The sequence below is a fragment of the Quercus suber genome, unplaced genomic scaffold (assembly GCF_002906115.3).
Source record: "Quercus suber isolate HL8 unplaced genomic scaffold, Cork oak 2.0 scaffold_52, whole genome shotgun sequence".
Taxonomy (NCBI): domain Eukaryota; kingdom Viridiplantae; phylum Streptophyta; class Magnoliopsida; order Fagales; family Fagaceae; genus Quercus; species Quercus suber.
Window position 1 is genome coordinate 1,933,371 of NW_027069517.1, and position 24,226 is coordinate 1,957,596.

Sequence of the window (24,226 nt, forward strand, 5' to 3'; positions counted from 1 at the left end):
ACAATAAACCCCACGTTGTTGTATTTTTTTTTTCACTTTTTTCTTTTCTTTTCAAAATGCAACTTACGCTTAAGTTTTAATCTAATAAATCTATTTTACTTATTGTTATTTACTTCTGAATTTGCGTACATGATATTATGCTAAAGAAAGTTTATTATAAAGAAACAAAATAATGGTTTAAGTTCTTGGTTCTCTTATGTAAGTTTTAAATTATTTTACTCTCACTAATTAGTAAATTAATTTTATTTATGATATATTTTCTCAAATTAAGGGATAATATTTAACAATTCTTTAATTTAGGTAAACCTTTATAATTTAAATTTCAACAAATTTAAATTCTATTAAAACTTAAAGTCTATTATAAAATCCACTAAAAAAAATTATTATTAAAAAAATTCTAAACTTAAATTCCAAACAACAACCCACAAGAAGAGAAAAAAAAAAAACATTTTGACTTCTACTCCAAGATGTAACTTGAAACAACTACAAAAATAAATAAAATACTAATAATATATTTACTTTTCTTTTCTTTTTTTCTTGAATTAATAACATATTTACTTTTCCATTGAAATGAATGATACAATATAATGGCAACGTGTGCATTATTCACGTACATGGCATATCTCACTGAGTCCAAATCTTCTGTCCCACTTTTTCTGCTCCACTCTATACTCCACCAATAAATACTTACCACATGTTCACCTAATTAATTAAATATTATCATTATTGACTAATTAATCCTACAGTTATTAATTAATAATATCACGTGGCAAGTATTTATTGGTGGAGTATAGAGTGGAGCAAGAAAAGTGGGACAGAAGATTTGAACTCTATCTCACTATTACTTAGAAAATAAATAAGAATGGGCTATTACGCGAATAAATTAAACACTTGTTCAAGAAGATCAAAGGTTGGCGGCTATCAGTGATGGGACCTTTTACGGTTGGGAACTACAATATCTGCAAAGGGCTTTAGAGACACTCTTCTATGCTTCTTCCTCTGTGTATGTATAATCTTACATAACTCTCATAAACGCAGGGATTCCCTGCTTTCTCTAGCTAGATATATATATATATATATATATATACAGTTCATTCTAATAAAAGAATATTGTGTGATGAACCATAACATTTCCTTTTGAGGCCCGTAATATATTGATCCATGTATGAACTCCTATTGCTTTACCTATCTTCCATGGTACTTCCGACATAGAGTTTAGAGAGAAGGAAGATGCAAGCCGAAGAAATAAACACAGCCCCGGCAACACATGCTAGATCCAACCCCGTAACCACAGGTACATTCTTTAGCTTGTCCAACACTCCCACTTGAAGTATCATCATCACAGCATGGCCGATTTTCGATTTGGCTTGAGAAACTGATTGCATCCCAGCCCATGTTGGTATTGACTGAAATAAGATACAGAAATCACATGTAATTAATTGAAGTCACAAACACATTGACTAAGGACATATAATTATGTTCATAACATATATATATATATATATTACTTTGAAATTGTTCTGATAAGTTTACCTTCAAATAGAAGAGTCCAAAGAAGTTTGATCCCGAAAGCCCTGACCCCTTTTCTTTCATTGTCTTTGTTCCAACAAACATGACGTACAAGCCCATCCCGAAAATAAGCATGGCGGTTCCTACTAGGAACATGTCTGCAAGAATGATAAACTGATAAACATATAGCTCAACAATATATAGAACCGCATAGAACAAGTAAATATGAAGTATTTGTGTGTTATTATTATTTATTTTTTTTGTCTAATTCAAACCATTAAATGGATTCTTGATTATGCACGTGTATAATATTGAGAGAGATACCTATGGCTTCAATAAGTAGGTGCATCACATGTCCTTGATCAGACTTAATTATGTGACAACGTATGGAAGTATTGGAGATATGCCTCTAGTATGGTAAAACAACCCTGCATGCAATTTATAATGTCTTTGTCATTATTGGAAAGAAAAATATACGTATAAAAGAAAGAAAACAAAGTCATAGTCCTAAACTTTTGCTGGAAAAAGAAATAAGCCGTTACCTCAACGAAACATAACCCTGAACCAAGTAAAGTTCCCGCAACAGCAAATAATGTAAAGAATCGACAATCAATTACAGCCTGCACATTAACCCAAAACAAAGAAGGAAAAAAAAATAGGATTTCAATGTGTTGTGAAATATACAAGCTAAATATTCCATTAATGAAAAACAAGCAGTCCTCGGAAATTTCAATTATCACCTAACTTGAACCTGCTTAGATTCATCAATTAGATATCCATGAATTTTTTATGACCCCATGAATATTAAGCTTTATACTTCATCATGAACAAGTGACCCCACAAATGAAGAATTACAAAAGAGGTACATGAGTGTGAGTTTAGACTTTAGATGCAATTTTTCTCTAACTAACTGATTATTTGCTGAAAGTTGAGTAAAAGTATAATTATATATGAGTGAGGTTTTTTCTTTTTCTTTTTTTTTTCAATATTTTTTCATTGAAAATACTAAAAAATATCAGTTAAATTACAAGCTCAAGTCTAAGAGCATCCCCATCTCAAAATCCTATCATATCTTATTTTACCACCTCAAAAAGCTACTTTATCAATTATATCATACCATTTTACAATAATCTCAATATCCTAACTTTTATTTCTTTTGTTACTTTATTTAAATATTCTTTTTTATTTTTTATTTTTTTACTGTTTCTCTCTCTCTCTCCTTCAACCAACTCCAGCAAAACCCATTAAAACACCACCACTCACATCCCATTTAACCCATCAGACACCAGCCAGCAACCACCACCACAACCACCACGCCACCACCATGCCAACTTGCAAACCCATTAAAAAAAAACCACCAAACCCACCAACAAGAACCACAAAAAAAAAAAAAAAACACACACACACACACACACACACAACCAAACAAAACCCACAACCCATAACCCACCATTGCACCACCATGACTCACCACGCCCCACCCACCACAAACCCACAACCACCATGCCTCAGACCACCACGACCCAAACCCACAACCACCATGCCTCAAGCCCACCACGACTCCCCACGCCCCACCCACCACAAACCTACCATGCCCCACCCACCACGACCCACACTGGAAAACACACACAATTGTTGAGCAAGACCCAAATCAACCAAGTAAATCACAACAAATCTAAAACCCATACCCAAAATCCACTCCCACACAAATCAAAATCACACTACCCACTACCACCGAATACCCACATCCATTGCCACTATTGTGCCACATCACAAATCAACCCACACCACAAACCCACTCTGCCACCACAGACCACTGACCCCGACCCACTCCACCACCACTGCCACACAACCCACGTCTACCTCTGCCACTACCACCACCACCACCACCACACGGGGTTTTGGATTTGAGAAAAATGGGGTTTTGGGTTTGAGGAGAGGAGAGAACAGTTGTAGAACAAAAACAAGAGAGAGAAGAGAAGATAGAGAATGTTTTAGAGAGAGAGAGAAGATGAGACAATGAAGAGAGAGAAAGTGGCTGATATTTATAGGTGAGAATAAAAAATTATTATTTTGTTTTACAATGTTGCTACAGTACTATCGTAAATTTACGATGGTATTGTAGCAGTATTGCAAATTTTTTTGCAATTCTAAGTTTTTACAAGTCTAGATGGTGGAGATTTTGAGAGACAAATGCTAAATAGAGGCAACATATGGCATTTAGCATTCCCATTGTGGAGGCTCTAAAATAAGTAAAATTTTTAAAAAATTGTATAGAAGCAAATATCTAAAAGCTAGCTAGCTAGCTAGCTAGGTGCTCCAAAAGAAATGGTGGCCTACCCTTTCAATGAACATTTGCAAGTGAAATTTCCGTGGCCTTTGTTTCACAGCAATCCTTAATAGAATCATCGTAGCCTTGCTAACATTTGCCACCAAAGAAGCCAAATCCAAAATTCCCCGATTGACTTGAGGTTGTGCCGTAATCAAGCTCTTCGAAAAAGCCACTGAGGCTTTCACGGCCACCATTGGTTTCCTCCTACAATTCTCAGAAACTCTCTTCTCTCCATCAAACCCCGCCTTGTTTAGACACCTCACAGAGAAAGAAGAGGAAGAAGAAGGAAGGCCAAGACCCAATGGCATAGTCGTACATAACAATCTAGTGGTTGCCATTAATTGTTCTTTGTTGGTGTAGTATATTAGTAGTAATGTTACTACTTTGGAGTTTCAAGGTGTTTGGTTGGTCATGTAGGCTTGGTTAATTTATACCATGCAATGTGAAAGGTAGAAAACAAACAAGAGACTATAGAACAAAGAAGATTCGCAGCATATATATTAGCTGGGATTGTCGGGACATGGGTGACCTTTTGTTTACGAATTTCGTTTTTTCTTGGAGATTTGGGTTTAGGTTTTGAACAGTGACGGGTTTAGGTTTTGAACAGTGACAGCTCTAGAAATTTTTGTTGAATTATTAAAAAACTTAAATTAAACAAAAATTTAATTAAAAAGAAAAAAAAACTTGAATATACTGAGTTATTGAAAAAAAAAAAACAAATAAATGAAATTTTACAATTTTCTTCTATAAGTTTTCATATTTTGAAATCATCTTATAGTAGTTTATTATATGTTTTCATTATCAATTGTCAATGTAAGTATGACCATTTTATTTTGTTAAGTTTGTATAATATTTTTTGTTTTTATGCAATTGTAGTTATATATTTGTCAATTTTTTTTATAAAAATATTTTAAACTATATGAAAAAACTCAACTCCACTTGCACTATATAATTATTAACTCACACAACCACGCTCATCGATACATAAATAGTACACTAAGTTATTTGATTGTAGGATAAGCTAATATGTGATAAGGGAGTGTGCAAGATTTAAAACAAGATATGCAAAAATATTTTTAAGAGTAAATTAAATTAGTAAATTAATATTTAATATATATATATATATATATAATTTTTTTTCATGTCAGGGGGTTTATTGACCCCCTGCAATGTATGTGCAGCCGCCCCTGGTTTTGAATCAAAGACATTTCCGAGTGTTTTGATTTGACGCCCCTGGTTTTGAATCAAAGACATTTCCGAGTGTTTTGATTTGAACGAACCAAAATCAAAACCAAACTCCCAAGGCTCTCAACTCTCACGTGACGTTTTTTTACGTGCGTGTGGGTCCGTTTTGCTTGTGAGCTGCACACGTATCTATCGGGGAAGGTCAAACAAAGTTTATTGGAATTTGGAATATTTGAGAATTGTGACTCGAACGTAAAGAAGTGAAGCTTGGGCGTTCGTCATCAGCAAGAAGAGACAAGAGTAGAAGCTTATTAGCCAACCCAACCTAAGCCACGCCGCGTGTGTACGAATTAGGAACAGTATTGGGTTCTCGATTATCAGCAATTGGAACCGTTTATTAACCTTTAGCTCTCGACTCAGGCACATGTCTCCTTGTAGAATTTGAACTCGATCGTTGGTTCGTAGCACCTACAATGTGCAGCCCAACCTCTAAAACGTTTGTAACGTGGCAAAAGCTAGCGCCGCGGAAATTACTACTAGTATGTGTAGGTTAGTCGAATACAGATTACTATTTTAATTTTTCATCCCCAAATATCAAGATGGAAAAAGAAAATAATAAACAATTTTATAGGCTCCTTTATAAATCGTTGATGTAGGGTCAGTTTTTGCGGCCCAAGCCCAAGGAGGTATGGATTTGGAACCCTCTGAGCCCAAAACAATAAATTTTGTAGAGAGTGGGCGAAAGGGCTAGGCAAATAATGAAAATGACAGTATTAAACAGCAACACCAATGAGAGAAGTTGAATTAATGTGCTCTCGGACTAATATGAGTACTCTGTCCGAAGAGAAGTTGTTCATTGATAATCAAGGGTTACAATTGCTGGAGCTACAACCATCTAAGGTACCCTTTCTCTCTCCTGTTTTTCGATCCCCTTCCATCAGAGGTACCCTTCCCTTATATAGCATTACCTTCTTACATCTCCTCCGTCCACTTGTTCATCATCCAGGCATCCACTCGAGTACATGTCCCATCATCCCACCTTTAGCCTTATGTGAGTGGCGGTAGCTGAGAAAGCACCGTTCAGGTGTCCTGTCCACATAAATGCGGCCAGAAAGGTAGGTACAGGGCATTAAATGTGGTGGTTGAAGTACGCCTCCTTGATATTCCCCTGTTGCTGTTATCTTCATGTGTGTTCGAGGTTCCTCTCCCTCCTTACACTTGTCAAATAGATCACTTGAACCTCCCATACTCGCGTTTGATCAAACCTCTTCGGATCCGAGGACTCATGACTGCTCGGACGTATGAGCATCTCCTCGGATGGTATACGTGTTCGTCTCCAGGCATCCCCCATTGGCGTGGGCTTCCGACTGAAGGCTTCATCTCCTCGGATGAAGAATGTTCCTCTTTTAGGGCCTTGGGCCGAATAAGCTGGGCTGGGTTTTTCTCCCCCCACAGTTGATGTGGTGAGTAATTATAGGTTAATAAAAAAATGATATTAATAATAACTTAAATAAGAACAAGTAAAAATTTACCATATTAATAATTTGTGATTATACTTTATAGCATTACTCAGATATATAATAAATGGGTTAAGTTCAAGTTACACATACTGTAACTTTAAGTAATAACACTACTCAATATTTTTTAATTGGATTCAAATTTTTACAATTCCACAATTATATTACATTATCTTCATATATTTTTCATACTTGCAAAATTTCAAGGTGATAAAAAATTAATAATTATATCATCAATTAATTGTTTAAATTCAAGTTGTTGTAGTTTAAAATAATGCATAAAAATTGAGTTTATGGATCAAATGGTAAATAACGTCCAATTAACATAAAAACTAGCCGATGTCCTGCACAATGCGCAGTGCATTTTGATAAATTTTGTAAGAAATTATTTATGACCTATTGATTTCATGAATACTATTATTGTTAGTCACACTTAATCTAGAAACTAAATTCTAACTAAATACATTGGGGGTGGGGGGGGGGGGAATTCCTCTAATTCATGCAGCCAAGAAATGTCACCAGATCATAGTGAAATTGTCACTTACAAACCTATTGGTTCCTAAGTGTCTTTCTTGTATTATTTATGTTTTATATATCAATTAGCTATAAAAACTTCTAGCATTTCGTGATATAACAATAGAAAAAATAATGTCATAGTGATGCAATAATATCACAATTTAACTTCCAAATTTTAATAGAACTAAAAGTAGCCAAAAATAGATTCTTACTAAGTATACACGTCATAAAGAAAACCAAAAATATAAATTGGCACATTAAATGAAAAAATAAGCCTAAATAAATTACAATGCTACATAAGTAAAACCGTATACATAAAATCTAAACAAAATATTTAAGACGAATGTAATATTTTGAAAATTAGAGGTTATTTGGTTCACTAGTTTTCATGATTCAATTCTCTATTTCCATAACTTAATTCTCAAAAATGGTGGGACCCATAGCAAAATACTCGTTTGCCTGCACAATTTCTTTGTTTTCATAACTCTGTTTCCAACACTCAATTCTCTGATTTTTGAGTTATGAGTTTTGGAAACTGAAAACACATTTTGGTTGTTTTCAGTTTCCAATTCTCATAACTCAATGGCATTTTTGTAATTAAACACATATGAGGGACCCACAAACAGTACCAGCAACACCTTTTGACTTTTTTTTTTTTTTTCCATTTCTTCTCTTGGGTGGGTTGGCTGTTCAATTCTTTTTTTCTTTTTCTTTTTTCATTGGGTTTGGTGAGGTTGGGTACTGAAGAAAAAAAAAACTGTAGCGGTGACAGGTATAGGGCCGACAAATAGTGTGAAAAATATTGAGTGATGGGAAGTGAGTGATAGTGTCAAACAAACATGGTATTTTAGAGTGATGGATGATGAGTGATGAGTGATGAGTGATGGAAATTGAGTGACCAAAAAAAAGCATCCAAACAGCCTCTTAACATACCTCTTAGAAAGAAAAACAAAGATATTGTGAGAAAATTATGGAAGTTTAATTTTTAAGTCCAATGGAATGGGGATTTATACTAGACAAATGTGGAGACAAATAATATTTGCCCAATTCATTGAATTCGACTCTTGCAATTCTGCATTGAAGTTAGTCTTATGCAGAAAATTGAAAAAAAAAAATTGATTTCTACATTTCCCATGACTTTTTAGATCTATCCATATCAATTCAAGGCATGTAAAGTTATAAATGTATATAAATTCTTTGACTTTTATTCCTACATTTCTCATGACTTTTTAAATTCATCCATATCAATTCAAAGTATGTAAAGTTATAAATGTACAAGCCTAAATGAGAAGGATGTCATACAATGTGCAACTTGGCAAAACCTCATGCTTACCACATAAGGTTTTTGCTTTTATATATATATATATATATATAGATATATTGAATTGATTTGATGTGGAGACAAATAATATTTGCCAAATTCATTGAATTCGACTCTTGCAATTTTGCATTGAAGTTAGTCTTATGTAGAAAATTGAATTTTTTTTTTATTCCTACTTTTCCCATGACTTTTTAGATCCATCCGTATCAATTCAAATCCGTATCAATTCAAAGCATGTAAAGTTATAAATGTATACAAATTCTTTGAATTTTATTCCTACATTTCTCATGACTTTTTAAATCCATCCATATCAATTCAAAGCATGTAAAGTTATAAATGTATACAAATTCTTTAAATTTTATTAATACATTGAAATAAATGCCTTTGCCATTACTTATTAGTTTGACATAAATGCTAAATTTAGATGATGTGGAAGCCTAAATGAGAAGGATGTCATACAACGTGCCACTTGGCAGAATCTTATACTTTCTCACATGAGATATTTGCTTTTATATATACTAGTATTGAACCCGCACAAAGCACGGGATCATTTTACGTATTAGAAGACAATCAAAACTTATATAGTTTTTTGACTTTTAAATATTTTCAAACACAAATTTACACTTAGCTCAATATACTTCACCTACTTTTTTTTTTTAAATGTCATCCAATAATGTAACATGACATTATTTATAAATTGTTTGAAAATTGTCATCCAATAATGTAAAATGACATTATTTATAAATTGCAAATCAAAAGCCAACCAATATATTGATTATCAAATCCTTTCTATAAAATAGATGTATATGTGACATGTCAATTCCTATCGAATTATATACCAACCCAAACCCAATAAAATGGCACATTTATTATTGACCAATCTGCGGTTAGATCTTATCAAAAAAAATCTCTAGTCAAAAGACATTTAGCAAAAGAATTAAAAATAAAACCTACAGTCAACTAAAATTTAGCCCAAAAAAAAAATAGTTACTGAAAAAAAGGGAAAGTAAGCAGAGAAAGAGAAAGAAATACAAAAAGAAAAGTTGTGCAAAGAACATAAGAAAAAGAGAAGGGTTGTCAAGGCCCTTAAATGCCAACAATTGGCTCCTCTTTTATTTCCTAGTAAGTTTTCATTTTAATTTTTTGTACTCTTCTCTCACCTTCACTAATTAGTCACATAACAGACAATCTTCATTTTGATGTTGGCCCATGTGCTCTTTTTGAAAATAATAGTCTATGACTGTTAATTTGATAATCGTCATTTTGTTTTTGTTTTCGAATTTTTTGTTCTTTGTCAATACTTGTGGGGGGGGAATACTATCAATGAAATTTTAAACTTTATCCCTAGTAACAAACCAACCCCTTTTATTAGCAACATTTTCAAACCAATCTTAGTCACATAATGTGATTCAGAATCATCCAAAAGTGGAGGTAATCCATATCATCAAAAGAAGGATTAATGGAAAAAATAAATCAGATTTTTTAATTTGAGGGACCTAACTTACAAAAGCCAACAATCTTGAAGAAACAATCCAACTTTATTTACAATGGAATTTCCCAGCAAAGCAATTCATTTTTACTTCTAATTGAAGAAACAATCCAGCTTTATTTACAATATAATTTTCCAGAAAAATTCATGGCAATATGAACAAAGAAAATGACATACAATAACTTAACAATACATTTAGTTTACTCTTCTTTTAAAAAAAAAAAAACATTAAAATTCATAGGGTAATGTATTATGTTCACTTGTTTGCCTTGCTTGTAAGAGTATGTTATTTATAAAATACATTAAGACATTAGACTTCAAATTTTTTTTCTTCTTTGGTGCAGTCTGTTTAGTGCCCTTTTGACGTTTTTGAAGCATTTGGAGCAGCATACTTTTATCATTAGTTTTTTCATCTTTTGTAGTTATAGCATTAGTTAATTGAGGTCTTTCAACAGATATTTGTCCTATTTCTATTTTTTGACTGGCAATGGACTTGTCTTTCCTTGATTTCCTTACAATTTCCTCTATTGTGTCCTACAAAAATTTGCACTTTTATTAAATGGCGTTTGAAAAAATGGAAGAATATATGCTTGTTGCTTAAAATTTAGAGTGCTTTCATTGTACTATACTAACTTTCATGGCATCATACAAAATTTTAACTCATATAGCAAGCAAGGTAAAGTGTGTTTGCTTCAATTTCAATAAACAGTATATGAAGCATACTGGAAATACCATGTAAAGAGTAGTTATGAATCCTATGGTACTTAGGTGTGATATAAATAATGGAAATAGACTTCAACTTTATTATTACCTGATGTCCTTCAACTTTATGTAAGATCTCCGTCTCCAAAATCTTTGAGACGGTGTAATTTTCTCTTCCATATTTCAAATTATATTCATCAAAATGCAGTTGGAAGAAATATTCATTGCTGATGATGATTTCAACAAAACAAATAGAGGGTCATTCATTGCAATAGTCACTTCAACTATTGTGAAAACTTACAAAGGTAATGATTGACTAAACCATTTATCAAGTACATAATGTTTATGTATCAATAATCCTTATAAATTTTTACAACTTTTTTTATAGGTGACTATCAACTATCATCCACTTGCAACTAAGTTGTATGTCAATCTAGACATTCCAGAAGTTGCAGAAATTAAAGTCAAGTAACTATTGTTACTCTTTTCTTTTCTTTTCTTTTTCGTGGCTACTTGTGAGGCTTCTTAAATGATAGATAGTGTAAAATTGTGTACATGTCTTGAAGATGATGCTTATAAATTGTGTCTATCCTTTTTGTTTCTTTTTACAATTTGTACAATTATGATAAAAAATTGAATATTCAACCAAAAAAATATAAAATAATATTAATGTTAATGCATAGATTGAACACCACTATGGTCATGATTTGCATTAACTAAAAAAAAAAAAAAAAAACACCCACCATGTAAATAGAATAAATTGTTCTTGCAAATGCAAAATGCTTTCATCAATAAAGCCTAATGTATTATATACATTAATCTAAGGTGGAAACTTCAAGTAAATAAACAGGACTTTGCTAGAATACTTTTTTATTTCTTAAATCTATGTGTTGATGCTAAGTTGCTTACAATTTTGATTAAAATGCTAATTAGTTCTTTTATTTATTTTCTTAAAATTCCCATGACCTATACGCAAATTTTGGAGATCTTAATTTGTATTTTTATTTGACCTATATGCAAAGTACATTAATATGCAATAATTGATACAATTGTTTAGTTTCCTTACAGTGAGAGACTAATTTTCCCACCAAGAAAAGGCTAAAAAGAAAAAAAAGAGATTGACAAAGGAAAAAAAAAGAGTATTTTCTGAATAAAGTAATGCTGAAAACTAAAGCAACATTAAAGACAATGGAAAAACTATTTGCAAAGACAATGGCAATCTTTGTATTTTTACTGGTTCAAAGCCAAAATCCAAATTCAATTTTACATAAAACTTCATATTAAATTGTAAATCAGCCTCACTACACAAATCCACTTTTTCCTCTAATGTATCTTGTTGATCATACACTATTCAATAAACACTATTGCCACATTTATCTATGTTCTAGGCATTTAATTTACACAGAAGACTATAGCAACCACAATAGCTATCATTGTTGCTCAATGCTATGACAATCTTTTGACTCCAGAATTCTCCTTCCAAAATCTCATCTCTTTTCTTTATACCTCACATTAATAGTGAGAAAATTTTTATGTTCCCAAAATCAAAGCTAATCTACAAAAATTTGTAAAACTCAATCAAACACATTTGATTCAAGCATCTCTTCTAAAACTTTGAATGGAATTAAGAAAAAAGGGGGAAAAAACCAAAGTTCATAGTATTGAGACACTAAAAAAAATAATAATTTGCCATTATTAAAAAAAAAAAAAAAAGGGAGGAAAAACAAAGTTCATAGCATTGAGATACTGAAGAAAGTAATAATCTCCCATTAAAAAAAATGAACTAACTGCATAAGAAATGGAATTGGTTTATTTTGCTAGTCTAAATTTGATTACTTAATAATTTATACTATTCTCAAAATTTGACATATCTAAATGAATGCTTAAGAAATGATAATCATCATTAATGGGCTCAAAATTTCCTTTTTAGATAGTGTATAGAATATTTAATTCATATGAATAGAAACTGTAGCAAACTTTGAGTTAGGGTCTTGGTAGAGATGAAGAAGTTTGTAACATTAAACATTAAAGTTCCAAAAAAAGAAAAAAAGAAATATATATATATATATATATTAAAATGAGATTATTTCCTCATATATATAATAGAAAATTAACTAACCATTTAATTTATTACGCATATGCAGAATACCTTTTTCCTTTTCGACTTAAAATTTATACTAAGGCAACCAATATTTGTTCACTTAAGGTATATAGCACTAAGCAAATAGACTTGTGAAGTCTATAGTCCACTTTAATTAAGGGTCCGCTTGGGAGGAGGGAATGAAATGGAATGGAAAGGAATGAAAAGAATAATTTTAGAATATTCTTCTCTTCTCTTGTTTGGGAGTTTTAATCGAGGGAATGGAAAGTCCATTCTCTTGTTTGGGAGTTTAAGTGAGAGGGAATGAAATGGGTAGGAGGGAACACTCATTCCTTTCTATTCCCTTAGAACCTCAAATTTTCATTCCCCCCGAAATTGGGAGGAATGGGAGGGAATGAAATTAGATTTAATGATTTTTTTACTAAAACTCCCAAAATACCCCTATATATTCAACCCTTTATTTTAAAACAGGGGTTTAATAGTAATATTATCATAAAATGATTCCATTCCATTCCCTCCATGTTGCTCCCAAACAGGATTACTTACATTCCATTCATTTTTATTCCTTTCCATTCCTTTATTTTAAAACATCCAAACAAGGTTACTTAATTTCATTCCATTCCATTCTTTTCCATTCCTTTCCTTTACTTAAATACATTCCATTCCATTCCATTCCTTTCTATTCCCTTATCATTATCTCATTCCCTTCCATACTATTCCCTTATGAACTCCCAAGCGGAGCCTAAAAGTTATTATGTGATCATTTAGATCCCACAGGGAGGGAAAAAAAAAATTTATCTTTTAGATGCAAACCCTTGGCTTAAGCCTTCAGATATCTCTGAAATTATGCTTCTTGCAAGTTCAAGCAAAGCTAAAACACCAACATAGAAAACATAAATAGTCATAAATTTCATGGGGTCAAATAATTTAGTTAAGAATTACAACACAACCATTGATATAAGGAAAAGAAATTTTGAAATATGGATCTATAATATTGCAGACAAAAAAAATAAAATAAAGTTTTTCTAGTCCTTTAACTACCAAAGTTTTGAACCATAAATTAACATTCCATAAAGTACATCACTTTCCTCTACCTAGAGGATAACAACTTGTGTCATAAACATGTAAAAAAGAAGGAAAATACATAAAAATGTTTATATCTCATGGAGAGAGAGAGAGAGAGAGAGAGAACAATTAAACCTTCCAAAAGCATATTTTGTTGCTATTTGGCAGAGATCGTTGGAAATTTAAGTAGAACTTTATAATTTAAATTTCAACAAATTTAAATACTATTAAAACTAAAAGTCTATTATAAAATCCACTCAAATAAAAATCTATTATAAAAAAAATTTAAACTTAAATCCCAAATAACAACCCACAAGAAGAGAAAAAAAAAACACATTTTGACTTCTACTCCAAGATGTAACTTGAAACAACTTTAAAAATAAATAAAAGACTAATAATATATTTACTTTTTTTTTTCTTGAATTAATAACATATTTACTCTTCCATTGAAATGAATGGTACAATATAATGGCATCATGTGCATTATTCACGTACATGGCATATCTCACTATTACTTAGAAAATAAATAAGAATGGGCTATTACACGAATAAATTAAACACTTGTTCAAGAAGATCAAAGGTTGATGGCTATCAGTGATGGGACCTTTTACGGTTGGGAACTACAATATCTGTATAGGGCTTAGAGACACTCTTCTATGCTTCTTCCTCCGTGTATGTATTATCTTACATTACTCTCATAAACGCACTGATTCCCTGCTTTCTCTAGCTAGATATATACAGTTCATTCTAATAAAAGAATATTGTGTGATGAACCTTAACGTTTCCTTTTGAGGCCTGTAATATATTGATCCATGTATGAACTCCTATTGCTTTACCTATCTTCCATGGTACTTCCGACAGAGAGTTTAGAGAGAAGGAATATGCAAGCCGAAGAAATAAACACAGCCCCGGCAAAACATGCAAGATCCAACCCCGTAACCACAGGTACACTCTTTAGCTTGTCCAACACTCCCACTTGAAGTATCATCATCACAGCATGGCCGATTTTCGATTTGGCTTGAGAAACTGATTGCATCCCAACCCATGTTGGTATTGACTGAAATAAGATACAGAAATCATGTAATTAATTGAAGTCACAAACACATTGACTAAGGACATATATATATATATACACACTTTGAAATTGTTCTGATAAGTTTACCTTCAAATAGAAGAGTCCAAAGAAGTTTGATCCCGAAAGCCCTGACCCCTTTTCTTTCATTGTCTTTGTTCCAACAAACATGACGTACAAGCCCATCCCGAAAATAAGCATGGCGGTTCCTACTAGGAACATGTCTGCAAGAATGATAAACTGATAAACATATAGCTCAACAATATATAGAACCGCATAGAACAAGTAAATATGAAATATTTGTGTTATTATTATTATTATTATTATTTTGTCTAATTCAAACTATTAAATGGATTCTTGATTATGCATGTGTATAATATTGAGAGAGATACCTATGGCTTCAATAAGTAGCTGCATCACATCTCCTTGATCAGACTTATGTGACAACGTATGGAAGTATTGGAGATATGCCTCTAGTATGGTAAAACAACCCTGCATGCAATTTACAATGTCTTTGTCATTATTGGAAAGGAAAATACGTATAAAAGAAAGAAATTAAAACAATAACAAAGTCATAGTCCTAAACTTTTGCTGGAAAAAGAAATAAGCCGTTACCTCAAGGAAACACAACCCTGAACCAAGTAAAGTTCCCGCAACAGCAAATAATGTAAAGAATCGACAATCAATTATAGCCTGCGCATTAACCCAAAACAAAGAAGGAAAAAAAAAATTAGGACTTCAATGTTTTGTGAAATCTACAAGCTAAATATTCTGTTAATGAAAAACAAGCAGTCCTCGGAAATTTCAATTATCACCTAACTTGAACCTACTTAGATTCATCAATTAGATATTCATCAATTTTTTATGACCCCATGATTAAGCTTAATACTTCATCATGAACAAGTAACCCACAAATGAATAATTACAAAACAGGTACATGAGGGTGAGTTTAGACTTTGGAATCTTTGGATGCAATTTTTCACTAACTGATTATTTAATTTGCTGAAAGTTGAGTAAAGTATACTTATATATGAGTGAGTTTTTTTTTTTTTTTTTTTTTCAATAGTTGAAAATTTGAACATAAATATATTCATTGAAAACACTAAAGAATATCAGTTAAATTACAATTTCATGGCTAAAATAAGTGAGATTTTAAAAACCGTATAGAATCAAATATCTAAAAGCTAGCTAAGTAGATGCTCCAAAAGAAAAAGTGGCCTACCCTTTCAATGAACATTTGCAAGTGAAATTTCCGCGGCCTTTGTTTCACAGCAATCCTTAATAGAATCATCGTAGCCTTGCTAACATTTGCCACCAAAGAAGCCAAATCCGTAAGTCCCCGATTGACTTGAGGTTGTGCCGTAATCAAGCTCTTCGAAAAAGCCACTGAGGCTTTCACGGCCACCATTGGTTTCCTCCTACAATTCTCAGAAACTCTCTTCTCTCCATCAAACCCCGCCTTGTTTAGACACCTCACAGAGAAAGAAGAGGAAGAAGAAGAAGTAGAAGAAGGAAGACCAAGACCCAATGGCCTAGTCGTACGTAACAATCTAGTGGTTGCCATTAATTGTTCTTTGTTGGTGTAGTATATTAGTAGTAATGTTACTTTGGAGTTTCAAGGTGTTTGGTTGTTCATGTAGGCTTGGTTAATTTATAACATGCAATGTGAAAGGTAGAAAACAAACAATAGACTATAGTGCAAAGAAGATTCGCAGCATATGTATTAGCTGGGATTGTCGTGACATGGGTGGCCATTTCTTTACGACTTTCGTTTTTTCTTGGAGATGTGGGTTTTGGGTTTTGAATCAAAGATATTTCCGAGTGTTTTGATTTGAACGAACCAAAATCAAAACCAAACTCTCACGTGACGTTTTTTACATGGGTCCGTTTTGCTTGTGAGCCGCACACGAATCTATCAGGGAACTTTTACTGAGAGTTATTCTCCACCGTCTGCTTGAGGAAATTTGAAGGTCAAACAAAGTTTATTGGAATATTTGAGTGTGTCCGTGACTTTAACGTAAAGAAGTGAAGCTTGGGCGTTCGTCATCAGCAGGAGACAAGAGTGGAAGCTTATTAGCCAAGCCAACCCACGTGCGTACGAATTAGGAACAGTATTGGGTTCTCGATTGTCAGCAATTGGAACCGTTTATTAACCTTTAGCTCCCGGACTCAGGTACATGTCTCCTCCTTGTAGAATTTGAACTCGATCGTTGGTTCGCAGCACCTACAATGTGCAGCCTAACGTCTAAAACGTTTGTAACGTGGCAAAAGCTACCACCGCGGAAATTACTAGTAGGTGTAGTGTAGTGTAGGTTAATTTGTCATATATGGATTACTATTTTCATTTTTCATCTCCCAAATATCGCTAAGAAAAACAAACTCAACAAACCGTTAGACATGATTGGGTGATTATTAGGAAATAAAAAAAATATTAAAAAATATTAATAAGATAAGATGAGAACTAATAAAAGTTTACTTTATAAATAGTTTGTAACTAGCATTAATAGAGTGTGTATATATATATATATATATAATTAATATCTTGTGCTCAAAAACATTTTGTGTAAACCAAAAAAAAATATTACCAAGTTCCCAAATAGTTTCTAGAGACTCCACGTTAATGTTATTCCTACCGAACTCAATATAAAGTTTGTCCCCTAGTCGCTATTATTGTATTCACATCCAGGATTTTGTTCCTTTCTGAGCAAGTTTGCGGGGCAAATTAGACGAATGCGCTGCTTGATAGACCCAGTAGCTAATAAAAGCCGACCAGGCCTAAATTGAAAATGGACCAATGGCATCAGGTTAAAAAGTTAATTTTTTTTTATTTAGTTTATTTTTACTATTATTCATGAATTGCACTTTTTAATACTATTTATAAGTCTTATTATACTATTTAGTTACATTTTAACTTTATCTACAAGACTACAACACTTTAGCTAAAAAATTTATATTCCAACTAAATAAATTGTTCCCAAACAGATACATAGTATTTTACTTTTCCAACATGCTCATACATATATCCTTTTAGGCAATGATCTGCTACAAACTAAGCTGCAGTACCTCTTACAAATCTTTGCCCTATCCTTTTTATAGGATAATATTATGCATCAGCAAACTCATTAACACAAACTTCTTTTAAGTCTTTTATTTTTTCCCAGCATGCAAGTAAAATAAAATTGGAGTGGAAAAAGAACTAAGTCATTTAGGAGTCCAATTTTGAACCTCCTCTAGGAGACGAAGCACTGATGAATCCTACACGGCTTCAGTTAAAAACATAAGTTAAAGTTACAAAACACACCAGGTTACTTTTAAGTTGTAAATTTTCCCACATGTACACCATCCATTTTACCAAATAATCTATGGCAGCTTCACAAAGGCAACTAGTAAGTTGAAACATGCCTTGCTTGCATTAAATTAAATCAGCAAGCACCCAGCAATTCATACAAATCCCTTTTCGAGCAGCAACATTTTTCAGCTTAATTTTCAGTACCATTTTATTCATAAGTTATTCAAAAATTAAAACAGAGCCATTGCTTAAAAATGATATCAGCACATCACAAAAAACTCTACTGGAATATAATAGTTAATAGGGAGTGCAAATCTAGAAAATTTCCTGAACAATGTTATGTGAGCATGATACAGTATTACATGTTCTCAATCTCCATTTTTGGCACTTCGTATAAATGAAGAATAACACCACCACCTAACAACAGCCAAAAGTTTCCAATATACATAAACCCATAGACCATCAGCAGCCAGGAAATTCATTCGCAGATAGGCAGAAACCAAAGCACCAACATTGAATAAATAGTGAATAAAAAAAATGGTAACACTACATCATTCCCAGACAACCCTTTTTTTTTTTTTTTGAGAAGGATCATTCCCAGACAACTTAGTCCAACATCATTAGTACCTCAAAAACAGGAGGTCCAAACCTCCAAAAACCCAAAGAACTTCCAGTTCAGCAGCTTCAACAAGAAAAGTGATTTAGCAGCTCAGTCACAAATGTAGACCATTTACCATAAGTGCCTCATTGGTGTGAAGGACATGCTAGACTCCATATATAAAAATATACAGGCACCATAAGTTCCAAACCATAATGCTCTGGGAGGCTCAACAAAATAAACTTTTTCTTGCATTTCAAATGAAATTTACAGTAAAAGTGACATCCCATTTCACATATGTTTGTTTTGTATTGATAAAACCAAAACAAAACACAAAGAGGCAAAAAAAACAAAAAAGATATAAAATTTTAATGATGAAGAGTGTCAAAATGAATAGGAATCATTACTGGCTGGTTGGAGTCATGGTACCAGCCTCAACACTACCACTGGCCATAGTGACGAACCCTTCAACAGAAATTCAGGGTTATGAGCCCAATTTCATTGAAGATAGACTTGAGGCAAGCACTACGGCCATCCAATTGGTCACCAATTAGTGCACTGCATCTTAGGTTCCCTAGTCTAGAAAATTGGAGGGGGGAATGAATGATAAGTTCTTGAACCCATACATAGAAAATTCCACACAGCCATTGCAACTTAAACTCTAATAGTTTTTACAAAGCAAAATAAATAGACAGAAAACACAGAAAAATGTGAAAATGAAAGCTCCAAAAGGATATGCAAAATACAAGAATTGAGATGTGGCTCAAAAGTACTTGAGAAAAAATCATAGGTAATGCCTCAGCAAATAAAAGGCCTTAGAATCATCATTGCCACATTTTCTCAAATTGTATCCACAAACCAGCATATCACAATGAATAAAGTCACAACTTAGAAACATAGGAATCGTTAAAACAAGGCCACATCTGGAAAGTGGAAACCCCTCCCCACATCATAAAAATAAGAAGGAAAAAGAAAGGGGGTGGGGGGTGGGAACCACAAAGAACCAAAGTAATAACAGCATTGTATGATGATGAAGTTTTCTGCTGAAATGAAAGACGGTGAACAACAAACAGTTATGACACAAGGTTGTAACAAGGCCTTTAGCATTGCACAGAAAAGAAACCGTAGGAGATAGGTAATCAGAAAATGCTCCATATTTGAAATCAAATCTGAGATAATTAGAGGGTGGGGGGTTGGGGGGGGGACTGGATACAGAAAAGAACTACAGTAAATGACAATGGTTGTCAACAGGGCCACGTCCAATTTTGAGTGCACTTCTCGAATACAAACCAAAATGAGTATATATGCTTCCAGTTTCATACACATTACTTCGACTTAAAAAATGGGGTAGTTTTGTACATTAAAAATGTGAACTTTAAAATGATTTTTGGCTGAGCCTAATGTGAAACATAAATGAAACAGAGCTCAGAATACAGAACAAAACAGAGGCAAAATCCAAAAACAAAAAGCGAAACAGAAAACAAAAGAGAGGGTTTCTCTCAGACAAATGCCTCGTTTTGTCATCAAGGTGAATGGATAAAGAGATCAGACTCGTCATCAATTTTCATCATCACAGAGAAATCCCCCAAAAATTTCATACATAAATATAAAACTATGCACATTCAAAGATAACAATGTTTACTAACATTATCAAAATAACGGTTATGATAAAATTTTAAGACACATACATTCATAAGAACCAAAAGGGTGTATTGGGTTTCTCTCAGACAAATGCCTCGTTTTGTCGTCAAGGTGAATGGATAAACATCGGACTCGTCATCTTTGATCAATGTTCATCATCATAGAGAAACCCAATTCACATGTACAACATATGATTCATAGAAAAACCCGTTATCACAACGAATTCTAAACCTGAATCTTAAAACTTACCTAGGAACTGCGCGGAGTGAGGATTGTGAATCTATGCAGTACGGGACGGCTTCACTTCTTTGCGTTCTTCTTTATTTATAGGAAAGAGAAGTACTATAATCCCCCACATTAGGGTTTAGGCATTTGTTTCTTATTTATATTTTAATCCTTATATTTTAAAAGTGTTTCAATTAACCCCCCTCAAACTTAGAGATATTACGAATTAAACATTATAGTTTCGGTTTTTTTTTTTTTTCCCAATTTAAAGTGATATGATTTTAAAAGTAAATATTTTGATTTTAAACTAACAAAAATTTTAATGTTTAATTTGTTGTAGTCTCAATTCTCAAACTTCAAGGCTTGAGTTGAACATTTGAAATTAAAACAACACTTAAAGTATTAGATTTAAAATATAATTTTCCTTTTTCCCTCAATTTATGGGATTTACTATGGGAACATAAATTTTTTTTGAAACTACATGATTTTTTTAAAAACACATTTGTCTCTTTAATTTTTAAATTGCACCCCCAAAATTTTAGTCAATTGTCATTTTGTTATTAAAATTTTAATTTGTATTTTTGTTGTCAATGAAATATTTGGTTCATTAGAACTTTGCATCATCTCGCTCAAAACAATCTAACCTTCTCCATCAACCATCATGCACTAGCTCACATGAATATGATATAGATTTCCATGTGAGTTTGGCAAGTTCAACTATTAAAGAAAAAGTTAGGTTAGATAGCAGGTTAAAATTTTATATTAACCCAAAGATTTAATTTATTACACCTCTTAAACCATAAGGTTAGAAAGCATTTAAAAAAAAAAAAAACAAAAAAGTTATTTTTTGATAAATCCATACTACTTATTGGCAAGTAGTAAAAGAAAAAGAGTATTTAAGAACAAGTATGAATTTTTATAATGAGATGTGCTTAGTGATTCTTTTAAGGTCTTATGATATTCACGAGATCATGAATTCGAAACCTCTTGTTAACATTTTGAAATCATCACATATGATTCTTTCATGTAATAAATAAGGACTACATACAGTTGAGAGAATGTCTACGTTTGGATAGCACGGCAAGTCATTGAAAGAAGCGTTCCACGTTTTGGGACTGGGACCCACGCGCACTAGCCTTGATAAAACGCAGGATGAAAAACGCAAGTTTCTTCTCAGCAAAGCACACCGTTTCAATTAAAATCTCTACGCACCGTTTCATTAAACTCTATCTACGCACCGTTTCATTACATTTTCTACGGCTGTTGCAAGAGCTGAAACAAGCCTCTTCTTGCGCGTCCTGTTCATGGATTTGGGAACTCTTGCGCGTCCTGTTCATCACAGAAGCTGTGTGATTCATCTCTGATCAAAACGGTGCGTTGCCTCTCAACGGCTAATTCCAATCTCCTCAAGCTTCCTGATTTTTCTTCCCAACTACCGTGGCAGAGATGCCTTCAATCCTCTTCAATGCTGTGTCCGAAACATCTTCAATGTCTTGCACCTACCCACCGACCACGAAGTTATCAAAACAGAGCACAGCAATTTGTGGACACAAACCCATTACGCAAAATTTACAGAAAAGAAGATCCCCTCGGTTCAACAAACGCTCAAGCTCACAAGCTTCTCTCCGCTTGGGACATCATCGTTGCCACCACTGTCAGTGTCTGCATTCACAGGTAAGTCATTTTTTATCTTTCATGCTCTCTCATCTGTGCTTGTCCATGATGCTTCATCAAATTGTGGTTTTCTGCATTCAATAATATGTTTGCATGTGGTTTTTTTGTGTTCAACAACGTCTGTTGTGGTTCTCTCTGTTGTGTTTTCCATGAGTGTAGTATGTGGGTTTCTTTATCCTTCGTGTAATGCCATTGGTTCTCTGTTGTATTTGGATATGTGAGTTTACTTTGCATTTGTCATGTGGGCATGCCTAACTGATTATTGATATGCACCTGAAGTGTTTGTTGAAATGCCTGAACTAATTATTGATATGCACCTGAAGTGTTTGTTGAAATGCCTTAATAATAATATATGAGTATAGGAAGTTGTAGAAAAAATGGTTAAGCAAAAGAAATCGATGGACGGTAGTGGTAAAGATGAAAGAGCTGACTGGAAAGACCCTAAGGAACTAGAAGCATTTTGTCGGTTCTGTGCTGCGCAAGTCATGGACGGCCAGAGAAAGGCCACCGGATTTTTGTCCAAAATTGGGGTGAATGAAGTGATTCGGCAGTTGGGTGAGATGGGAAAAGTGGTGACTTGGGTGCAAATAAAAAACAAATGGGATAATCTGAGAAAAAGGTGGAAGACTTATAACAAGTGTATGGACAATGAGACTGGGTTGGATTATGATGCTGGAACTGGGATGTTTGACGCACCTGATGAGTGGTGGAACCGAAAAATTGCGGTTAGTTCTGATCAATACATATATAATTGTGAAAAATTTACTGTCCTCTCTTGTGTTCTAACTACCAGTTGTCCACATGTAGGCATGTCCTGATGCAAAAACCTTTAAAATGTATGGTTTGCCGAATCGTGACCTATTGAACATTATGTTTGGAGGCACGGTTGCAACAGGGAGAAATGCATTCTGCACAAATGGTCCAATACCAACGGAAACCAACGAAGGGTCTGGGGACTCCGCTGATAGCGTAGAATTTGTAGACCCCCAATGTGAACCCGTTGTGAACGTTGACGCAATGGAGGTTGAAGGTCCATCATCGTCGAGGGCAGGACCAGCAGTGAATAAGGGGAAAGGCTTGGCAACTAGTGTCCACATTTTCAAGCCAATTTCCAAGAAACCAAAAAAAAAAGCGTTTAGCTGCGCAAGAGATGTCAGACTCTTTGAAGAGCATCTCAAATGTTCTTGTTGAAAGACCTAGTTTAAGTGCCCGTACACCATCTATTCCCACAGCAACTGCTCAGGTTAAAGCAATTCTGGACATGGTGTTGAGTCTTCCCGGGGTGTACCCGGGTCATGAGCTTCATATGTTCAGCACCATCTACTTCATGGAAAAAGAGCAGGCTAGGCACATGTTTCAAGCAATTTCTGATAACAAGGAAATCCAACTGAAGTGGCTAGAAAAAGAGTACCAAAGGCACCCTGAATATCATTAACGGAGTGAAGGAACAATAGATTGTCTCGATAGGGTTGTGTAGGCTTGGTTTAGTAATCAAACTGTCAGTGTTGTACCTATTGCACTATTATTTTTCTTTTCTTTTTTTATTGGTAGAAACTAATGCTTGTTATGAGTGTGTATGTAAGACAATGCTCATCACTCTTATGTGTTTGAGCTATATTATATATTATTGTCCAATGCTTCTTTTATCTGACTTTTTTGTATTTTTGATGGTTATGCACTGTTATTTGTAGTAAAAATTTGATGATGGTTGTTTTTTCCTTGCCTTGCAACCAATGGTGTCATTTTGCCTTCATATAATCTAGCATTTCCTACATTTGATTTTTATATAGTCAATTGGCTATGTTAACTGGATGTTTATCAAATTATTGGATTCATGGTAACATCATTTGAATCCTGCAGGGGTCAAAAAAGCAACTGGTTAAACGTGCTGTACAACTCCTTGTTGAGGACACTGATACAGCCAAGTATTATTCTCTATTTAACCTTGTGATTTGGTTCTTCTTCATACTTGAAAATATTAGAGTTTGAT

At 33.5% G+C, this 24,226-nt stretch overlaps 4 protein-coding genes, 1 long non-coding RNA gene and 2 other non-coding genes across 7 annotated transcripts; 1 reads left to right on the forward strand and 6 right to left on the reverse strand.

Annotated features, from left to right (window-relative positions):
• Positions 1–870: 870 nt before the first annotated feature.
• Positions 871–4,273, reverse strand: LOC112017180 (uncharacterized). The gene is made up of 5 exons (XM_024049637.2): positions 3,850–4,273; positions 2,052–2,129; positions 1,834–1,937; positions 1,534–1,667; positions 871–1,406 (listed from the first exon to the last, which is right to left on the reverse strand). Exons 1-3 carry the CDS (start codon positions 4,177–4,179, stop codon positions 1,878–1,880), a joined length of 468 nt encoding a protein of 155 aa, XP_023905405.2. The 5' UTR covers positions 4,180–4,273; the 3' UTR covers positions 871–1,406; positions 1,534–1,667; positions 1,834–1,877.
• On the reverse strand, positions 1,182–1,665 carry LOC136061077 (uncharacterized). The gene is made up of 2 exons (XM_065772031.1): positions 1,534–1,665; positions 1,182–1,406 (listed from the first exon to the last, which is right to left on the reverse strand). The coding sequence occupies exons 1-2, from the start codon at positions 1,663–1,665 to the stop codon at positions 1,182–1,184; spliced, it is 357 nt and encodes a 118-aa protein (XP_065628103.1).
• A 9,844-nt stretch (positions 4,274–14,117) lies between the features above and the next one.
• LOC112017173 (uncharacterized) lies at positions 14,118–16,454 on the reverse strand. Its single transcript, XM_024049627.2, has 5 exons — positions 16,032–16,454; positions 15,425–15,502; positions 15,202–15,301; positions 14,900–15,033; positions 14,118–14,794 (listed from the first exon to the last, which is right to left on the reverse strand). Exons 1-5 carry the CDS (start codon positions 16,371–16,373, stop codon positions 14,570–14,572), a joined length of 879 nt encoding a protein of 292 aa, XP_023905395.1. The 5' UTR covers positions 16,374–16,454; the 3' UTR covers positions 14,118–14,569.
• Positions 16,455–18,374: 1,920 nt separating this feature from the next.
• LOC136066937 (uncharacterized) lies at positions 18,375–20,647 on the reverse strand. Its single transcript, XR_010628463.1, has 2 exons — positions 20,587–20,647; positions 18,375–19,275 (listed from the first exon to the last, which is right to left on the reverse strand). It is a non-coding gene; the product is annotated as an uncharacterized LOC136066937 (long non-coding RNA).
• LOC112017224 (small nucleolar RNA SNOR75) lies at positions 20,191–20,275 on the reverse strand. Its single transcript, XR_002883447.1, has one exon. It is a non-coding gene; the product is annotated as a small nucleolar RNA SNOR75 (small nucleolar RNA).
• On the reverse strand, positions 20,415–20,504 carry LOC112017225 (small nucleolar RNA SNOR75). The gene has a single exon (XR_002883448.1). It is a non-coding gene; the product is annotated as a small nucleolar RNA SNOR75 (small nucleolar RNA).
• A 1,011-nt stretch (positions 20,648–21,658) lies between the features above and the next one.
• LOC112012899 (uncharacterized) lies at positions 21,659–23,889 on the forward strand. The gene is made up of 3 exons (XM_065772015.1): positions 21,659–22,236; positions 22,599–22,961; positions 23,044–23,889. Exons 1-3 carry the CDS (start codon positions 22,009–22,011, stop codon positions 23,425–23,427), a joined length of 975 nt encoding a protein of 324 aa, XP_065628087.1. The 5' UTR covers positions 21,659–22,008; the 3' UTR covers positions 23,428–23,889.
• The last annotated feature ends 337 nt before the right edge of the window (positions 23,890–24,226 follow it).

Excerpts from the sequence above, each read along its gene's own strand:
- LOC136061077 (XM_065772031.1), bottom strand. The coding sequence starts at position 1,665 with ATGTTCCTAGTAGGAACCGCCATGCTTATTTTCGGGATGGGCTTGTAC. Across the intron at positions 1,407-1,533 it reads TTGGACTCTTCTATTTGAAG|TCAATACCAACATGGGCTGG; the intron begins GTAAACTTATCA and ends ATCTTATTTCAG.
- LOC112017180 (XM_024049637.2), bottom strand. The coding sequence starts at position 4,179 with ATGGCAACCACTAGATTGTTATGTACGACTATGCCATTGGGTCTTGGC. Across the intron at positions 2,130-3,849 it reads TGCAAATGTTCATTGAAAGG|GCTGTAATTGATTGTCGATT; the intron begins GTAGGCCACCAT and ends GTTAATGTGCAG. Across the intron at positions 1,938-2,051 it reads CAGGGTTATGTTTCGTTGAG|GGTTGTTTTACCATACTAGA; the intron begins GTAACGGCTTAT and ends AATTGCATGCAG.
- LOC112017173 (XM_024049627.2), bottom strand. The coding sequence starts at position 16,373 with ATGGCAACCACTAGATTGTTACGTACGACTAGGCCATTGGGTCTTGGT. Across the intron at positions 15,302-15,424 it reads CAGGGTTGTGTTTCCTTGAG|GGTTGTTTTACCATACTAGA; the intron begins GTAACGGCTTAT and ends AATTGCATGCAG. Across the intron at positions 15,034-15,201 it reads GCTACTTATTGAAGCCATAG|ACATGTTCCTAGTAGGAACC; the intron begins GTATCTCTCTCA and ends TCATTCTTGCAG.
- LOC112012899 (XM_065772015.1), top strand. The coding sequence starts at position 22,009 with ATGCCTTCAATCCTCTTCAATGCTGTGTCCGAAACATCTTCAATGTCT. Across the intron at positions 22,237-22,598 it reads GTCAGTGTCTGCATTCACAG|GAAGTTGTAGAAAAAATGGT; the intron begins GTAAGTCATTTT and ends ATATGAGTATAG. Across the intron at positions 22,962-23,043 it reads GGTGGAACCGAAAAATTGCG|GCATGTCCTGATGCAAAAAC; the intron begins GTTAGTTCTGAT and ends GTCCACATGTAG.